Below are 21,318 nucleotides of genomic sequence, written 5' to 3'. Positions count from 1 at the left end.
ATCACATGGAAATCAAATGGAGACATGGCATGACATTATCCTGATGTACATCATATGGAGACTTATGGCCTGACATTATCATCCTGTACATCAAATAGAAATTAAATGGAGACTTACGTCATGTGATTATCATTATGTACATCAAATGGAAATCATATGGAGACTTATGGCCTGACATTATCATCATGTACATCACATAGAAATGATACAGAGACTTACATCATGTGATTATCATCATGTTCTTTACATGGAAATCATATGGAGACTTATGGCATGACATTATTATTATGTACATCAAATGGAAATCACATGGAGACTTATGGCCTGACATTATCATCATGTACATCACATAGAAATGATACAGAGACTTACATCATGTGATTATCATCATGTTCTTTACATGGAAATCATATGGAGACTTATGGCATGACATTATTATTATGTACATCAAATGGAAATCACATGGAGACTTATGGCCTGACATTATCATCATGTACATCACATAGAAATGATACAGAGACTTACATCATGTGATTATCATCATGTTCTTTACATGGAAATCATATGGAGACTTATGGCATGACATTATAATTATGAACATCAAATGGAAATCACATGGAGACTTATGGCCTGACATTATCATCATGTACATCACATAGAAATGATACAGAGACTTACATCATGTGATTATCATCATGTTCTTTACATGGAAATCATATGGAGACTTATGGCATGACATTATTATTATGTACATTACATGGAAATGATACAGAGACTTACAGCAGGACATCATCATTATGTACATGACATGGAAATTAAATAGAGACTTGTAGCATAGCAACATCCAGTGTCCATATTCAGAAATTCTCAAAAGAATTGTAACCCACCACATTTAATGAATAATACAGTTATTAAGTATATCAATTCTCATAAACACTTGGGCTTAATTAACTCTTGTTGAATCCCTGTGTTGGCATATCAACATACAGGAAATAAAAGTATGCATCAAGTTAGATGCCATATGTACTCATAAGTCCATCTGCAAACTGCACAGACCCAGATTTGTCAGCACATTACCTGATGGCAGTGTCCAAGTTATTTGCAGATGGACTCAAGTTATAAGTGTGTATATATGGTATATTATAAATTCTGAAAAGCAAATGTTATAGAAATCACTAGAGTTTCTTTATTTGACCTTTATACGACCTCTTTTGGAGTATCCAGATGATTGCTTTAGAATAAATGCAGTCAGTAAATGTACGAAAAAGATGAAATGTAAAACAATTACAATATGCAACAGGAAGAAACTGTCTGAGACACTTCAAACTTACCTGGTATGAACCCTGGTGCATATGTTCCTGTACCCTACATTCATCTTTTGAGTTAAAGTAAAAAATTTAAGTGGCCCCCACCCACCCCAACAAAACACACACACATACACACACAGAGGTCAGCAACAACCTCTTGCACATCTTGTCTATAGGTATGTTACATGTTTCTGCTTTCAATACTTGTTAATTACTATTACTGCTCTGGTAGCCTAGTGGTGAGAGCATTCACCTTGTATGTGGGAGGTCGTGGGTTCAATCCCCAGCCCAGTCATACCAAAGACTTATAAAAATGGTACTAACAGCTGCCTCACTTGGCGCTCAGCACTGAGAGGTTAGTGTTAGGACTGGTCGGCCTGGTGTCAGGATAATGTGACTGGGTGGGACATCATGCTACATGTCTGTGGCATGATGCCCCAGTGCTAGACATCACTATAAACTGTCACACTGCAGACATCATAGCGATATGACTGAATTTATTTAGAGCTACGTTAAAAATCCAAATCACACACACACACATAATTACTATCTGATACTATGACAATATTGTACAATTTTCTTTGAATATTTCATTTGCTTGTATTAAATTCTGCTTTTATCTGTTTATTATGTTTAACTTCCTCATGTCTGTCAGATCATCTAAGTAAATATTGATTTTTTAGCAATGATGGAGTTTAAAATAGCTTGCTGCTTAGGATTCTGCATCCTTTGATGTGATATTTTGTCTACTTTCTATGAATAAGTCGGTCTGTCCATGCCAGAGGTATATGTAAGATACCACTAAATCAGTTTACCAGTCTGTCCATGCCAGAGGTATATATAAGATAACAAAAAAAACAAAACCACTTACCAGTCTGTCTATGCCAAAGGTGTATGTAAGATACCACTGAAACAAAACCACATAATAGTCTGTCTATGCCAGCGGTGTATGTAAAATGCTATTAAAACAACCCACTTACCAGTCTGTCCATGCCTGTGCCAGATGTGGATGAATCTGGTGGAATTGTAAGGGTTGATATAGACAGGCTGTCCTTGTATGACTTTGTGCTATCTGCAAGGTGTTAAAAATAAATCAGTTATATTTATACAAAACTTAAACCAAATTAAAAGTTTACCTGTTTCTTAGTTCCTGGAGGGGAGGGTAAATTTTGCAGTAATTATGAAGTAATTTATTGGGCTTTGTTAACAAAAAAATGTATTCATATTGTATCATCGTATGCTCTAACTTTTTTGAATATTCAGAAAAGGTATAAGTTTTGAATTTTTTTCTCAGTGTGTGTACCTTCTAGAGCCACATTAAACTGTACAGAACTAGAAACTGCTTTATAAAATTGGAAGAAAATTATTTATTCTTAACTGTTCTAAATAAAAGCTTATGCTCAAGCAAAAAATGAATATAACATTCAACACATAATGAAAAGTTTGGTAATTTATGAATACAACATTCAACACATGATGAAAAGTTGGGTAATTTATGAATACAACATTCAACACATGATGAAAAGTTGGGTAATTTATGAATACAACATTCAACACATGATGAAAAGTTGGGTAATTTATGAATACAACATTCAACACATGATGAAAAGTTGGGTAATTTATGAATACAACATTCAACACATGATGAAAAGTTTGGTAATTTATGAATATAACATTCAACACATGATGAAAAGTTTGGTAATTTATGAATACAACAAATTGCAAATATTTTAAAGATGACATACTGTGCATCAGATGACATAATGTGCCTGACATTTCACACAAATAACAGATGCATGTGTTTCTTTCTTTAGTGCAAACTTTTTTCAGGTACTGGTAAGTACTATTTCAAATTAAAATCTTTACACCCTGTGCAAGTATTCCCCAAAGTGAAACAATTTTTTTATGCAGGATAATATTACAGAAAATAATAGCAGCAACAACTGCAAATATTCTAATTTTAGCATTTCTTTTCATAATCTCCTTATATGCAAACAAACAATATTCTGAAAATGGAATAACATTCACTTTGTATAATTCAGTTTGGGGAAATGGGATCTGCATGTACATTTAAATCTGTTTAATAACCAGAGGGTATTACAACTCATACAATAGGTGATTTCAGCTCCAAAATAACATTCAGCAAAATAAAATATCCACAATCACTGCAAATAATCTGAATGAGGAATACATGCATTTGCTGCAGTCTAAGATTATTCCAAGCATGAAATTCTTTATTTTGCACATCCCAGTATTATCAACAAGAGTGTATTCAGAAAAGGTGAAAGATTCCAATTATCCTTGTGAATTTACCATATTTAGGATGGCAAAATTGATGGAAGTGGTCAATAAAATAAACAAGTCTATGACAACGGTTGCTGAATTGTATCTATTTATTTTACTTTTAATTATTTTTGTAATGCTGTAAGTGTTTATAAAGCCAATAAGCATGGTTTTGATGTTCAAAGTATGAAAGATCAATACAAAAAAAACTAAATCCATGGGAAAATAGGGGGTGGGGTGGATAGAGGTGGGAGAGAAGACAAAGCCCACTCTCAAAGCTTAAAACTAATTTACACAAGACAATTAGAGCCTTTTCTACAGTAAGTTTTCTTTACAAGTACAGTCATGTATGTACATTTACTCATCTTAAATTAAATATAATTGTTGTTTAAAATTTAATACTAATTTTGTTTAACTAAAGTCTATTCAGTCCTGATTATTGAATGCTCTACACCTTAACTGTCATGATGAAACTTCCAGATGAAAATACTCAGTTGCTACAGACTTTTACAATGGTGGTCAGGTACTAAACTTGGTCTGAAAAAGAGCATGTATAATCGTCACAATATAGGGTAGTATGAATTTGTTTATCAACCATTGTGACATCACAGTGCATGATATTCAATCATGATTGTACTGGATCAAACCTTTAGGTTGATCTTGTCCATGTACTAAATAATGTAAATAATGACCTTCCAAAGGAAAGCAGATGTAAGAGGATCCAAATAAAGTGAATAATTCAGGCATTTAAAGGTATGTAGAATCAAATTCTAAAACATTACACCCATTACTGAAATAGTTGATGTTATACACCTGTATGGCCTGAATAACTTTTACCATAGGAGTAATCAGTAGATCAAAAAAATAGACCCTGATCTGTTTTCCCATTATGCAACTGTTACAGTAGGTTAGGGTCCATGCTGTATGCAATTGGACTTGTAAGGGAGTATTTACTGTATTTCTACCTAGGTTGAAGAAATAAAGTACATGCAAATATGAAAGGTCATTATAAGCTCTTTTAGGAGTGGTTATTTTAAGAAAATTATGTAATATTTATATAAAAAAGTAACACAGAATTACAGAATCAGTAATCAGAGAGTAAATCAGTAAATAATTTACCACAAGTTGAAAGATGTTAACCTAAAATATGAGAAAATGATTTCATGATGATAATAATGATTATTATTATTGTTATTATTATTGTTGTTATTATCATTATTATTATTATTATTATTATTATCACAAGTTGAGTTCAGCTGATGAGTATTCAGAAAATGCTAGTACATCATTTAATAGTTCTGGCCAATATGATGCACATTTTAAGATGAATAGTTGTAAATATTAGTCAATAGAAACTATAATATATACATCAAAGAAATATTTATATGCTTGGTGTTTTCAAAGTATATTTAAAAACTCCATTCCGTTTAGGGACCAACCATTCAATTTTCAGAAGGGGCACCTGTGATTTTATTTTTAAAAAAGTATTTCTGGCTCCCTTTAGCATCAAATAATACTTTTTCTCTGATTGTGCCCCCCAAAAATTAATTATATATATTATATCAGGTGAATAGGTGAATAAGAGAATGTGTGTGTGTGTGTGTGTGATTTGAATTTTTAATGTAGCTTTAACAGTGCTTCAGTCATATTGCTAAGATGTCTGCAGTGTGACAGTTTATATGCTGCAGACATGTAGCATGATGTCCCACCCAGTCACATTATGCTGACACCAGGCCAACTAGTCCTAACACTAACCTCTTAATGCTGAGCGCCAAGCGAGGCAGCTGTTAGTACCATTTGTGTAAGTCTTTGGTATGACTTGGCTGGGGATCGAACCCACGACCTTCCACATCCGAGGTAGACACTCTAACCACTAGGCCACCGAAACCGTAAATAAGAGAATAACAGCCCCAAAATTAAATGGTCAGTCCCTCATAGTTTTATCTTTCCAAAGAAAAAACTTTTAATTCATGTAGCAGTTACCATATATACTCACCTAAAAGTAAAGTCCAACTGCAAATTGCTCACACCCATATCTGCCATAGCATAATGTGTTAGCAGATCTAGGTCTATTCTGTTTGTAATGAGTAATCACTACAACAAACAACACTGACCTTGATCTGCCACCACATTCTGTGGCAACATATCAGGGTATATGTTGTTTGCAGTTAGACTTAACTTAAAAGTGAGTGTAGATGGTAACTCAGATAAAAGTTCGGTAGCATATTCATTTGCTCTGATGAAATTTTGCCATAAATGCTGCATCATACGGCTAAAATTACAATTACATCTTTGAATAACTTGGATGCAAGTAATTTTTGTTCACTTTATATATAATGCAAGTAATATTTTTTTTACACTTCATAAATTATGCTAGTAATTCTTTTATACTTCATAAATATTTTCAATCTTTTGATCCACCTAACAAAATAAATCTTACCAGAAAAAAAATAAGATTTTCATGAACAAAAGGATTTGTTTTTACTTAAGTTATGTGCTGTGTGGCAAGTTTATTACTAAAGGGCACACTCAAAGCTTCAAGCATGGAGAAATATTTCTTACCTTAGTCTACAAGTACAGGTACTTTCATTTTTCATATATATCAAGAAGGTTATTTTACAAGTAGCTAATTATACCTATTAAAGAGCAAAACTGATTTTAGCAAATCAAATAAAGAATAGCAACAAATGTAAAATATAGCTGCAAACTTTAAGCAGACACCACTAGCATATGCCAACTTTCATTTTCCATATAGGAAACATGGAGATTACTAGATTGATTAATTAATTATTATGTCTAGTAGTGAACACCAGTGATTCAAGTCAATTAAGTGGAGGCCACTGGCACATGTGCAACACATCTGCAAACTTCAAGCATCAAGAAAACATTCTTGCGTTTTCCATACATGTTACATGAAGAGTGTAACAGTTATTACTAATGCCTAGTCATGAACACCAAAGATGTTAGCCAATCAAACACAGTACAGCATAACATGTATTAGTTCATTAGATAACCAAACTCACAAGTTGATGAAATCCCATCTGCATCATTGAAATCCTGGTCAAATTCATTAAAATCTACATCACTATTAGGGAGTGATGGTTTATGTTTTTGTTCTGATACTGGGGTCACTTTAACCTCTGAAATGAAAGTCATTTAAGCATGCAATAACATAATGGAAACCATTGTGTCTTTGATATAACTACAAAGAACAAAAAGAAAGAAAAGGTATTTAACCTGTATCACACCAAGGATATTTTCTCAATTGAACATGAATCTCTCCTAATGACACTTAAGAAATCTAAATAGTTTGTAATATGTCTCAGGCTATTACAGTATGTCACTAAAGAAATATCTCTACTTTCACTATTTCTTGTCACTTTATCACACTATTACAGTATGTCTGTATAGAAATATTTCTACTTTGACTTTATCTTGTCACTTGAACAGGTTATTACAGAATGTCATTGATAGAAATATCTATACTTACACTATTTTTGGTCACTTTATTATGATACTGCAGTCAGGGCCGGCGCCAGACTATCTGGCGCCCTAGGCAAGGTTAGATTCTGGCGCCCGCCCCCCCCCCCGAAAATATCAATTTCAAAATCTATAAACAATTAAAAAAAATTAAAAATGTGCCCCCTGAAATCAGCGCCCCAGGTGGCTGCCTAGTTTGCCTATATGGTAGCGCCGGCCCTGATTGCAGTATATCAATTCCTGCAAGTACCATCTTGAAGAATTTATAAATATTTTGACCACATGCAGCTTCTTTGCTTTCAATTAATTTCTTACCTATTAGCTGATAAACAACAAATAGCAAAGTAAACAACTCCTACATTTTAAAAATCTTATAGATGTAAAAATGGAAACAAGTCAGCTGAAAACAAGCATGATTTTATTACGTAATTTTGAGATGCCATTCAATCAGGTGATTGGGGGGGGGGCATAACAGCCCTGTCTGAAAGTAAATTTCTTTCAGTCATATGCATCAAAGGCATGCACTGTCTGTGCCCAGAAATGAACATTATTTCAGAACAATAAATAACAAGTGTCCCTCGAGGGAACTGATGCTCCACTGGCCAAAATGAATTTCCAGGAATTTAAGATAAGACCATTACTTCCTTTTGAACTGCTGAGTATTCAAATCATCTCTGATATTCTTCAGCAATAACAGAATATTCAAATTAGCTTCTGTGGTGGGCATATTGGATGTCAGATTGGCACCATTTTTTTTTGAGCCAACAAAACATCAAAATAAGTCTTCTGATGGAAATCCCATGTTGCTATGACTGTCCCTTTTGGAGGTGTAAAAACAAGATTTTCAAGATGGCTGTCATGGCAGTTATACTGGATATACAACTGGCACCATTTGAGACCATCTAGGTATCATGAGAAGTGTAAAGGTTAAAATACAATGTTGATAATGCCATACAATTCAGAGAAGTACAGACAACACTATTTTCAAGATAGCCACCATCGTGGTCATATTGAGGTTCAATCATTTCCATTTAGGATCAACTAGACACCATAAGAATTCTTCTGATGAAACCCAGTTTCTAAGTTACTTTCCATTTAAGAGGATTAGCAATATAAAAAATTCAAGATGGTCACAAATGATGGCTATATTGGATGTCAGATCAGTACCATTTTAATTTAGAACCAGCAAGACATTATAAGAAGTCTTTTCATGAAATCTCTGTGCTAAAGTGACCTTTCATTCAGAAGTATTGATAATAAGGTTTAGAAAGTGGTCACTATGTCAGTCATATTAGACATCAGATTAACACCATTATCAATTAGGACCATTATAAGAAGTCCTCTAGCAAAACACTGTGCAAATATATCTTTCCATTCAAAAGGATTAGTAACAAAATTTTCAAGATGGCTGCAATGGCAATCAGGTTGACACCAATTTTCAATTAGGACAAAGCAGACATCATAAAAAGTCAGTTAGTGAAAACATCATCTTGATATGACCATCCATTCAGGAGGAGTAGAGATAACAAGATTTTCAAGATGGCTACTGTGGAGGCCATACTGGATGTCTGGGCAGCAGCATTTTCATAGAGGAACAACTAGACCAAAGGATGAATAAGTGTGTAAAGTTTCATGGCAATCCTAGGAGGAGAAGCTATAACAAACTTGCTAACAGATGGACAGATGATGGACAACAGACCATCCCATAAGGTTTTTATGTCTATAACCAGCAGAGCCACAAAACTGCGATATAATTGCTAACTGATGGATGAAGGATGCAAGGCCATCCCTTAAGCTTTCTGGTCTATGATCTGAGAGCTGAAACTGACTAAGAAAACAGAGTCAACTATCAAGGAAAATAAACCCAAAGCATATGCATTCATTTTTAGTAAATTAAAATGGTATCTAGCTTGATTCTTGGTTCCTACAAATATTTTATTGCACATTTTCTTTATCCACGAGTCAGGGGATCAAACTTCATTTATTTCAACCATAGTTTCTTTCAGCTCTAATCTCAAAATAATTATCATCATTTTTTCAATAGTAAAATGTAGATGTGTATACTAAATATATGCAATCAAAATGCCATCTGTATCAGTTTAATATAGTCTACAGTACAATGAATAAACTGAGATTTTTTGCAAAAATTATAATGACTGATTGATTGCAAATAAAAAAAGGAAAGCTGAAAACAATATTTTAGTTTTAAATATAATTTGTCAAATAAATAAAAAATTTCATTTGTGATAGAAATTAATGAAAGTTCAAAATTCATCCTTTAACTAACTCTTATAAATTTCTACACATCCTTGCCACAGTCTTGAGGTTCTCTGCTATGCAAACTTCATAATCAGGCTCATTTTAACATTTACTGTTTGCAATATGACCACCTGAGTTATCTCCCATAAGTTGTCAAAAACATAACTGTGCCAACACAGCTTGCTGTTTGATATGCATTTTTAAATTTTTCTTTTCTAAAGAAAATTAGAATTTTTCTTTCCAGAAGAAAGAAAATTTTATATTTTGCATTTACATGAATTCAATTTTGTTCATCCAGATACATAAATAGTTGTGAATTTATTAAAAGATGTATTGTACCATTTAGGGATCTCTCATTACAACACTCTACATGGTAGCTATATAGCATAACACATTACAGTGAGACTGCCCTATAGTGAAGTGCATGAAGCATAAAATTACATTACCACCATTACATTTACAAATGAAATGTTATTGATCATAATGCTCACCCTAAAACAGGAACCATGTTATAATAAAGAGTATGTGTAAATACATTAATTTTTCAAAGATTTGCATTTGCAATACATGTAAAATATTATGGAAGAAAAAAGTTTTTTTAGGTACTGTTAAGAAAATATTCAAACAGCTAGGAACAATCATCCAGTACTCTCACATTCCTGTGTATATGATTGACTTTTCCAGTGCAGAACACTGATGGAGACTACCTCTCTCATTTGTCACATGACTGCTGTCTTACATCACATGATACGAAAACAGAATTTTGATTGGTGCATCATCATTTCAACTTGTTTACATGATATCATTATATACATGCTATCACTACTGTCTGCTATTATTACTTTTATTAATATCACTTTAAATTCAGTTGTTGTCTAATATATCTACATTGTTACCTCATTTTTAAGTTTACACAAAAATTTTCAGAAACATTTCCAATGATGTACTTGAAGGATTCTATTAATACTTGTGTATGAAGTATCTGATTTTGAATCTTGTATTTCATATGGACTGATAGAGATTTAAGTGTTAATTTTCATCAAAACAGGTATAAGCATGTAACAGTAATAACAAACTATTCTTATTTTCATAAATATGGTTTTCAGATATAATTACTGTAAATTCACAAAATAAAGAAAAATGAAAAAAATGTATAAAAAACAAACACAAGAAAGTAAATTAAACAAATAAAAGAGTAAAAAGAAATGTATACGTATATTATCCAAAATACACCTCAATCATAGAAAGATAAGAAAATGTCAAATAAATCCTGATATAGAATATGCTAAGAATTCCACTACTTTATAATTTCTGGGGAAATAACTCTGGGTGGGAAAGAAGAAACCAACATGCAAGAGGAAAATGGAATGAATGAAAGTAAAAGTTTTTAGAGGGATGAGTACCATACCTATGCTATGAGGATTGATAAAATGGTTGTCCCTGAGTAAGGATGCATCATCAACACTGTCTTCCGTTGAGCTAGGTGAAACAGGGCGACCCTCTGTGCCACTATTTCTGTGAAAATGTTGTAGAGAAAAAATGTGTATGTATTGCCTGAGAACAAAATTTTCTTAAAAATGATTGTGTGATCTTTAAGGTTCTCTTTTAAGTTGGTTGCCTTGTCAGTTGTAAAACAAGGGTTTTCAAAGGATAACATAAGGATACAAGCATGTCATTGTATTTCATGTTCTCAAATTTTGTGAATGTAATATATTCAATTAACACATGTTCAGAACATACAATTTCATAAATAAATGGATGCCTTTATACATACAGTACTATGGTTTTACAGTATGATATTTTTCTGAATTCAAATTCTTTTGATACATTTATATAACGTTATGCTTATGAATACAGTAATTGACAGAGTGCAAAATCGTGTGCATATTCAATCCAAAAATTATAGGTAAAACAATATTAATTTTAATGAGTGAAGACATCTCAGTGGTTTATTTTGTGTCCTATCTGTAAACAGAATCTTCTTGTACAATTCTCCCAAATATGTAGAATTTTTAGTTCTATTTTGAAATATTCAAATTAGAAGTCATTTACATAGTACAGGAAAAATATAACCATATTCCTTCTGTAATCTCTTTATCCATTGTCTGATGTATGAATATAAACTTCTGCATTATATTTTGTTATCCATAGTTAAACATCATCAACATTGTTATCCATAGTTAAACATCATCAATACTGTTATCCATAGTTAAACATCATCAACATTGTTATCCATAGTTAAACATCATCAACATTGCTATCCATAGTTAAACATCATCAACATTGTTATCCATAGTTAAACATCATCAATATTGTTATCCATAGTTAAACATCATCAACATTGTTATCCATAGTTAAACATCATCAACATTAATTTTGGTCTTTTAAGAGACCAACTTTCATTTCTGATTACATTCTTAATGCTGGGATCAATTTTTAATATCATTTTTATGAATTCCAGCAAGAGTTCATTCATATCTTGAAAGATCATTTTATGTTGGTATAGGTAATGGTATGTCATGACTGTTGACAGGTTGTAACTGTATATAGTCCTGGACTGGACAGGTTGTAACTGTATATAGTCCTGGACTGGACAGGTTGTAACTGTACAGTGTCCTGGACTGGACAGGTTGTAATTGTACAGTGTCCTGGACTGGACAGGTTGTAACTGTATATAGTCCTGGACTGGACAGGTTGTAACTGTATATAGTCCTGGACTGGACAGGTTCTAACTGTATGTAGTCCTGGACTGGACAGGTTCTAACTGTATGTAGTCCTGGACTGGACATTTTGTAACTGTATGTAGTCCTGGACTGGACAGGTTGTAACTATATATAGTCCTTGACTGGACAGGTTGTAACTGAATAATCCTTGACTGGACAGGTTGTGACTGTATATAGTCCTTTACTGGACAGGTAACAATAAGCAGGCTTTTTATTGTCATTACATATACATGTATATGATTTAGGGAGTTATTTATTACTTATGAGTACTGTACCAAGTCAAATAAATTTAAAAAAGATGTGTGGTAAGTATTTTTTATAAAAATACAAATATTTCAGCATTAATTTAATACCTACATGGTATTAACAAATTTATCTTTGTGAGGCAACTTGCCATAACTTGGTTAAAGATGTTTTTGCCTGATAGCTTTGAAGAACTCTGTTCAACAGCATTTTTTTTACTTGCTATTCATCTGGTACATAAAAAACTACAATATTTCTATCCATTTGTTTCATCTGGTATATCAAAACAAGAGTCCCTTAAAGATCTGCATGACACACTACTAACCAAAAAGGGCTACATGTACCAGAAATTCATCTCGTGGGTCGGTGGTTCTTCCCTGGGTTTTTCAGGGTTCTTCCTCCACCATTAATACTGGCCGCCATGTATAGCCTATTGTGTGCTGAAAAATGGCGTTAAACCCTACAACAACAACAACAACCAGAAATTCAAGATAAAATGAGTTCTCCCTTTCACTGTCTGAGTGTTGAAACCATCTTTGATTTTTGTGTGAAATAAATTGATTTTGGTGACCCTATTGGTTGTTTGATTGGATTCATTTTCATTTAGGCCTAACATGACACCATACAAATTCTTCTGGTGTAAACCCCATATCAATGTGACAGTATGGGTAACAAGAGTCTCAAGATGGCAACCACAACAGCTATATTGGAGGTCAGATTGGACCATTTCACTGAATACCAACCAGACTTCACAAAAAGTCTTTTGGTGAAAACCAAATGTCAATATGACCATCCAACTTGGATGAGCTGTGATAACAAGATTTATAAGAAGACTGTTGTGGTGGTCATATTGGAGGTCAGATTGGCATCAGTTTCAGGTGGACCCAATAATAAGAAGTTTCCAGTGGAAGCCCCATGTCAATATGACTTTCTGTTCAGGAAAAGTAGCAATAACAAGATTCCAAGATGGCTGCCATGGTGGCAATTATTGGATGTCTGATTGCTGGTATTTTCATTTAAGATCAAGCAGACATTTTAGGAAATCTTTTAGTAAAATCCCCATGTTGATATGACTTTCCATTTGGGAGGAATAGCAATAAAAAAGACTTTCATGATAGCCACTCTGGCGGTTATACTGGCTGTTGGAGTGGTACTATTTTCATTTAAAACCCGATTAGACATCATAAGAAGTGTTCTAAAACACCATTTTCATTTTCATTAGACTGTTTTGTTTTTGTTTGCGCTTTTATTTTGATAGCACTTTTAACACATGAGCTGTATCATGCTGCAGAAATCTGAACTAAGTGTTTTTCCCAAGGTGAGAATGAGGTAGCCAGCTCTGGCTGGCTTGGGTGGGTATTGAACCCAGATTGCAACTGTGACAGTCATATTGTATGTCTCAGTGGCAGTTTTCATGTAGGACCGACCATACATTATGAAAAACCTTCTGGTGAAAATACCATGTTGATATGAGGAGGACTAGTGATAAGGAAGGTTTTTAAATAACAGATTACCTGGTCATATTGGGTAGGACCGACTATAATACAGGATGAATGCGTAAAAGCAGTCCTCCAAGTAGTTCAAGATGAGAAGTGATAACAAATGGACAGATGGACAAATGGACAACAGGCCATCCCATAAGTCCCTCCAACCTATGACAAGTAGAGCTAATAACTCACAATATTTATATCCATTATTTCACCTGGTACATAACAAAAATCAGCAATAATTCTATCTATTATTTCATCTGGTAAATAAATAAAAACCTACAATATTTCTCTCCATTATTTCATCTATCCATTTGAAAACATGAGTCCCTCAAAGGGAATTCTGCTTGAATGGCTGAAAAGAATTTCCAGGAATTCAAGATGAATCCAATGAGTGTTTAACTCAGCTCTGTTATTCTTAAGGACCAACAAGACATAAGAAGTCTTCTGGTGAAAGCACTAATTGATATGACTTTCTCTTTTGGAGGAACAGGGCTGACAAGATTTCAAGATAGCAGCCATTCCATTGGCCATAGGAAGTCAGACTGGTATCGTTTTCATTTATGACCAGCAAGACTTCATAAGAAGCCTTTCAGTGAAACACCCATACTGGTGATATTCATTCAGGAGAAAGGGTAATGACTAAATTTTCAGGATGGACACTGTGGCTGCTATATTGCAAGTCTGACTGCACCATTTTCATTAGGAGCAACCAGACACCATAAGAAGACTATGGTGAAGACCCCATGTCAATATATTTATTCAGATGAGGTTGCAATAGGAAAATTTTGTTTCAAAATGGACACTACAGCAGCCATATTAGATGACCAAGTGGCACCATTTTCATTTAGTACCAGTTAGACCATGGGATCACTATGTATGTAAAGTTTCATGACAATCCTCCAAGTAGTTTAGATTACAAAGTTGTCCTAACAGATGGACAGATGACGGACAAAAGACTGTTCCATACGCTTGTCTGGTCTATGACCAGCATAGCTACAAAACTGCAGTATATTTATTTCATCTGGAATATAAAACTAAAATATTTCTTGTTATTGTCTCATCAGATACATAAATAAAATCTACAATATTTCTATCCATTATTTCACCCGATAAAAAAGATATGGTACAGGTACTTGTTATGTAAAGTGTAGACTTATTATGGCTTTGATAAAACAGAAAGATTTAATTTTTTCATTCTAAGTTAGTCAATGAATTTGTTAAGCAAACATTTTCTTGTTTACCTGTTTATTACAGTAAAATTCATACAGGTCATGTATGTGCATTTACTCATCTTAAATTAAATATAAATTGTTGTTTTAAAATTTAATACTAATTTTGTTTAACCATACTCTATTCAATCCTGATTAATGAATGCTCTGCACCTTAATTGTCATCAAGAAACTTCCAGATAAAAATACTCTTAACTGGGTCAAGAAAGAGCCCATTGAGTCTAATTGTCATAATATAGGGAAGTACGAATTTGTTTTCCAACATACATAGCTTTTATTGTGACATCACAGCATGTGACACTCAATCCAGATTGTACTGGATCACACCTTCATGTTGATCCGGTCCAAAAATGTCCACATACTTTAACATTGATGTTGCCATATGTACTTTGCGTAAGGTATAAATAATTACTTTCCAAACGAATATGGATGTATGACAATCCAAATAAAGTGAATAATTGCTATTTAAAAGTATATAAAATCAAATTCTAAAAATTACACCAATTACTGAAATAAAATGCTGAATGCCTACATAACCTGTATGACTTTTACTATAATCCAGTATAGCATCCAATGTAAGGACATGGATTAGCATGTTAGTTTTGAGAGCTTTTTCTTTTATAACCGACGTGTATCCATATTATAAATACTAGTTACGTTCTTGGAATGCAAACTGTCAACTATTAAATGATTCACTACCCATTCCTAACTCTAGAAATAAGTTACAAATCCACCAAATAAACAAACAAATACAAAAGGTTTACATTTCCATGCAAAATTTTGAAGACTTTTTTAACTTCTACTTTTGGATCCCAACAACAATGCATGCATGTTCATTTCCCATAATTCACTGGCACATACACTGAAATTTAAGTTCAGTTGTAGTTATACAGTTTCATAATGTTTAACAAAACTTTGCATTATTGCTTCATGATTCTTAGGTGGACTTAGAAACAGATAATGAATTAATTAGGACTGGGTAAAGAAGAGATCTTATTTTGAAAGATCAATATACGTAGCAAAACCTGTCCTTCTGCTCATCCTTGAATTGTGACTCTGCCAACAAACTCACATTTAGTCACTACTTTACTTTCTTGAATTGTCACTCCCAAACAAAAATCACACTTAGTCACTACTCTATTTTCTTGAATTGTGACTCACAAACAAAAATCAGACTTAGTCACTACTCTGTTTTCTTGAATTGTCACTCCCTAGCAAAAATCACACTTAGTCACTACTCTATTTTCTTTAATTGTGACTCACAAACAAAAATCACAGTTAGTCACTGCTCTATTTTCTTGAATTGTCAGTCCCATACAAAAATCACACTTAGGCATTACTCTGTTTTATTGAATTGTGACTCCCAAACAAAAATCACACTTAGTCATTACTCTATTTTCTTAAAATGTGACTCCCAAACAAAAATTACACTTAGTCACTACCCTATTTTCTTGAATTGTCACTCCCAAACAAAAATCAGACTTAGTCACTACTTTATTTTCTTAAATTGTCACTCCCAAACAAAAATCAGACTTAGTCACTACTCTATTTTCTTGAACTATCACTCCAAAATGAAAATCAGACTTAGCCACTACTCTATTTTCTTGAACTGTCACTCCCAAAAAAAATTCACACTTAGTCACTACTTTATTTTCTTGAATTGTGACTCCCAAACAAAAATCACTTAGTCACAACTCTATTTTCTTGCATCGTCACTCGCAAACGAAAATCACACTTAGTCACTACTTTATTTTCTTGAATTGTCACTCCCAAACAAAAATCACACTTAGTCACTACTGTTTTCTTGCATTGTCACTCGCAAACAAAAATCACATTTAGTCACTATATTTTCTTGAATCGTGATAACCAACAAAAAACATAGTCACTACTTTTTTCTTTCTTGAAATGTGACTCCCAAACAAAAGCCACATTCAGTTGCTACTTTATTTTCATCTTGAGCAAGTGGCTTAGTCAGAGTACTCCAATTAATGCCAATTTAGGAATCAACCACTTTTTAGGGGTGTGAGGAGGGATTCCTGGAGTTTTCTTTTAAATAAAGTATATTTTTTATCTCAGTGCAAAAGAAAATCAATTAATATAATGACTCTAATAAATTCTTCTTTCATACTAATTATGGCAAGATACTTTGTATTCAATAATCCCAATCCTCGGCTCCCCTCTCCCCCCAATTTTTTTTAAAATGGTCTGTCGATTTTCCCAATCTAATCACTGGTTTTAAATGGGATTTTGACAGTACTATGAGATGTATTAATCACATGATTGAATTGTTCATACACATATAGGTACTGTACATTGAAAATTATATAGTGACATCATACTGAGAGATATGCTAACACAAACCCATATAAACTTCAATTTAATGTAGAAATGTGTACCAAAAAGACCATAATTAAAAACAAAACAAATAATTAACACTTTTTACAGTAGACACTCATCTGAACCTCGTTTAACTGAATACCTCTATTTATCTGGATGATAAATCCTTGCTTGATGATAACCCCACGGCAAATATTTACTAACAATATCTTTGTCAAATAAAAATTCCACTCCCTACTTTTTCCCGAATTTGTTAGGATATTAAAATTCTTGTAAACAAAGTTCTTCATAATTATGTAAATATTTGGTGACATTGCTATAACAACATTGACGCATGTGCAAAAGATAAAGCAACAGTTAGGGAAAGGGATGTGCACCGTACATAATGTAAATCATAACATTTTCACAGATTTTTTTTTAAATTTAGGAATTTTCTTTTACTTGCATAATGAAGGTGATTTTTCTTTAATGACTGACTAATGTTTGCTATCTTGTATCAAAGTCTGGAACTGTAAGCAATATCTACTTTCAATGCTAAATTCATGCAAGTGTTTCGTGAAGCACAATCAAAACATCCCTTAACCTTTTGCGTTACATACTACGTGAAACCTCATTAGTAAATAATGACATTTTTCAGTTGCCCTTAATCCCATAGTTGTTATTAAATCACGAGTTTTCAATGAATAAATGAGGTTTCATCACATTCAGAATATCCTGGAACTTTTCTATCGTATGTTAAAACGTTATTTGACTAACATAGGAAAGAGACGGGGATGTTCCAAATGGGTTTCATCTTTAAAGCCCCAATGCCACCATTATATGCCAAAAGTCGTAAATGCCAACTCATCTGAATAAAACTGAATACTGAAAGACATTGGTCCTAAACATCATTGGGTTCCATTAAAAGATATTATCGATGTTTCATCACATTATGAGCTAGGTAATTTATACCTTGAACTGAGATACCCTGCCGTTTTCCACGTGTGTACGAATTAATCCGATGTTGATAAGCAAAATCCTTAGGTCAATCAATTTCAGTCAAAAGGTGGCACACAAGATTTGATGATGTCACTATTGTAAACATAAGAAGCTAATGCCATGCTATGTCGGATTGTCTTCATCCCATGTTCACCCTTCAGCGTACATTCCAACACCCCGGCTAATCACCAATATTTACTCATGTCCTTGTTTTATCTAATGCATGCTTTTTCTTCTCAGATCCACTTTAAAAAAGTGGGCTTACCTCTCTTCATTCCCTCTCGAATCAGTTTGTGTGCCATGTGCGAATGTTGTTGTTATCGAATGTATCACATCACTCCAATAAAATACTGGAACTATGAGCATCTTCATTAACTTAATTAAGGGGTGGCACCTATAAATTCTAAATTGAATATTTGAATGACCTTTAAACATAACATCTTGACTATTTCAAGATCAGTTTATTCAGATAGATTATTTAGCAAATCATTTCTTTCCTTCCAAACTTTAGTTAAACTGGAAAAATGGTGATTTTTTTTAATAAATGGTGGCATTGGGACTTTGAAAAGAGATGTTGATGTTCCACGTGCCCCTAACCTCAGTCAAAACATCCTCAACCTTTTCCATCGCAACTATAAAAACTTCAAATATAAATAATGGCCATTTTTAACTTCCCTCAAGCCCATGGCTGATACAGTATTACATCATAATAACCATACTGATGTTCCGGTTGAGTATTAAGCAGGGTACCAGTCTAAGTCTGTTTCAAAGTTATTTGAATGACATAAATAAATGCGTATGTTCAGATTAGATGTCTCGCCTGTGAATGTCCATATTTTATGTATATAGCTTACTGCACACACACGTGAGACAGAATCCTTGCATAAACAGGTGAGACATGGAATCCTTGAGGTCAAAGATTTAAATTTTCGGCAAATGGTAATGATGTCGAACATGTCTTGTCAAATCTTTATATATATATATATATATATATATATATATATATATATATATATATATATATATATGCCACTCTCTCAAAAACTCGCACCCTGATAACTCGCGAACCCGCTTATAACGCGGGGTCAGGCGTGGATCCCATTTTTAAATCAGAAAATACCCCAAAACAGATCCATATTTGTTGAAAATCGCGATAAAAATTAGTAACGGAAACTTTGATATATCGCTCGTTTTATCGTCGAAAACGGTAGATAGGACCTGAAAATTTTAATCAACGTTATGAAATATCAACTTTAAAAAGAAGAAATAAAATTTGTTACATTTTCTTTCCAAACGACATTCTTAGAACACCGTAATTAACGATATTCAAGGAAATTTCGATCAATGAAAATGTCACCTACGCCTAATGGAGGCAGCATTTAATAAATAAATGACAATTAAATATTTTTATTAACTTAAATTTGTGTTCTAGTTCTATATTTTAGTTTCTTTTAAAAGTAATCATCATAAATGCAACGTGTTCTCTTGTAATTAAAAGGAAAGCGTGTCAATCTATCGCAATAGCTACGTTCGCGAGCGTTTCTCTGAGAACCTAATTAAGTGCCGACCGTGTTTTGATATCAGACTAGCGGAAGCATTTGTTATATTGTTGCACTAAATAAAAAGTGGGCCTCCTTTCCTATTGTCACGTTAATTGCGTCTTTTGAATCAAAGGAGGTGGAATTAACAAAAAAGTTAAAAGGTATACAAATCCTACATGCTTAAGAACCAGCGGCCCCGGTCACATGTCGGATAACTCATTTCAGTAGATCAATCGAACACTGTTATAAATTTTATTGTGTATGTAATCTAATTAATCTACCTTAAATTCACCTGCTCAATCATAACCGATTAAAGGTAGCAAGGCAACCAAGCGAAATGAGTACTTCGTAAAATAAAGAGCTTTGTTTCACAGATACGGACAATTGTGGGGAAAATGAGTTTCAGAGAATTCCTGAATTCGCACGTAGAGATATCATCAAGGATGATATGATGTTTCAACGTTACTTGCAATGAAATCACGGCATTAATATTTTACTAACTGAACAATTTAAAAAAATGAGTTTCGACGTAGACGACGGTCTTACAAAATGTTGCATTTTTATTTATAAAAGAGAAAGACCGCTCCGGTGGCCTAGTGGTTAGAGCATCCGCCTCGGAAGCGGGATGTCGTTGGTTCGATCCCTGGCCGAGTCATACCAAAGACTTACAAAAATGGTACTAACAGCTACCTCGCTTGGCGCTCAGCATTAAGAGGTTAGTGTTAGGACTGGTCGGACTGGTGTCAGGATAATGTGACTGGGTGGGACATCATGCTACGTGTCTGTGGCATGATGCCCCAGTGCTAGACATCACTATAAACTGACACACTGCAGACATCGTAGCGATATGACTGAAAAATTGTTAAAGCTACGTTAAAAACCCTAATCACACACACATAAAAGAGAATCTTATTTGGCAGTTATCAACAGTTAGTCTGGTTTCCTGCTTGGACGATCCTTATTTTGGAAAATACTGTGTACAAGACTCCTGGAAACAGACTAATCGACAAAACAAAAAGCCGTGACGTAATACACGAATTTTTTGCGCACCATGTTGGTTGTTGAAACCAGCTGGAATCATGTTATCAATCTGTCAGATGTCGGACATTTTAAAAGTAAATGTAATTTATACAGAATAAGGAACAACTTCATCGGAAAAAGCGTTTTTTTTTTTTGACAATTATTCTCGACGCGATTGTAAAACGAGGATACGGTCAACAACCCAGTACCCCCCTCCCAACGCCGCGGTTCTCTGGATGTCTGGCGGATTGTTTGGAGGTCCCCGGTTACTCGCGCCCTCGCTTATAGTGCGGTCTATGTTTTTGGACCCCGATGTACGCGAGTTATCGAGGGAGCTCTCTCTCTCTCTCTCTCTCTCTCTCTCTCTCTCTCTCTCTATATATATATATATATGACAAATAAGTTATGCTCATGAAAACTATGATTTA

General features: G+C 33.7%; 1 protein-coding gene across 11 annotated transcripts in view; it reads right to left on the bottom strand.

The window, feature by feature from the left end:
• The window catches only part of LOC149775651 (uncharacterized), a 211,960-nt gene that overhangs the window by 72,986 nt on the left and 117,656 nt on the right, over positions 1-21,318 (bottom strand). For 8 of the 11 annotated variants that reach the window (XR_016416548.1, XM_089943846.1, XM_089943847.1 and 5 more), the window contains 3 exons: positions 10,738-10,844; positions 6,614-6,730; positions 2,288-2,379 (listed from right to left, as the gene is read on the bottom strand). Coding sequence is in view for 10 of the 11 variants with exons in the window: in XM_089943846.1 (XP_089799972.1) it covers positions 2,288-2,379; positions 6,614-6,730; positions 10,738-10,844 (316 nt within the window). In the remaining variant the exon portion in view is untranslated. The remainder of the gene's footprint in view (positions 1-2,287; positions 2,380-6,613; positions 6,731-10,737; positions 10,845-21,318) is intronic. The other 3 variants (XM_089943853.1, XM_089943854.1, XM_089943855.1) reach the window with 1 other exon arrangement.

The sequence above is a fragment of the Sinohyriopsis cumingii genome, chromosome 19 (assembly GCF_028554795.1).
Source record: "Sinohyriopsis cumingii isolate HCF-2022 chromosome 19, ASM2855479v2, whole genome shotgun sequence".
Classification (NCBI taxonomy): Eukaryota; Metazoa; Mollusca; class Bivalvia; order Unionida; family Unionidae; genus Sinohyriopsis; species Sinohyriopsis cumingii.
This window is presented reverse-complemented; position numbering and strand designations above follow the sequence as displayed.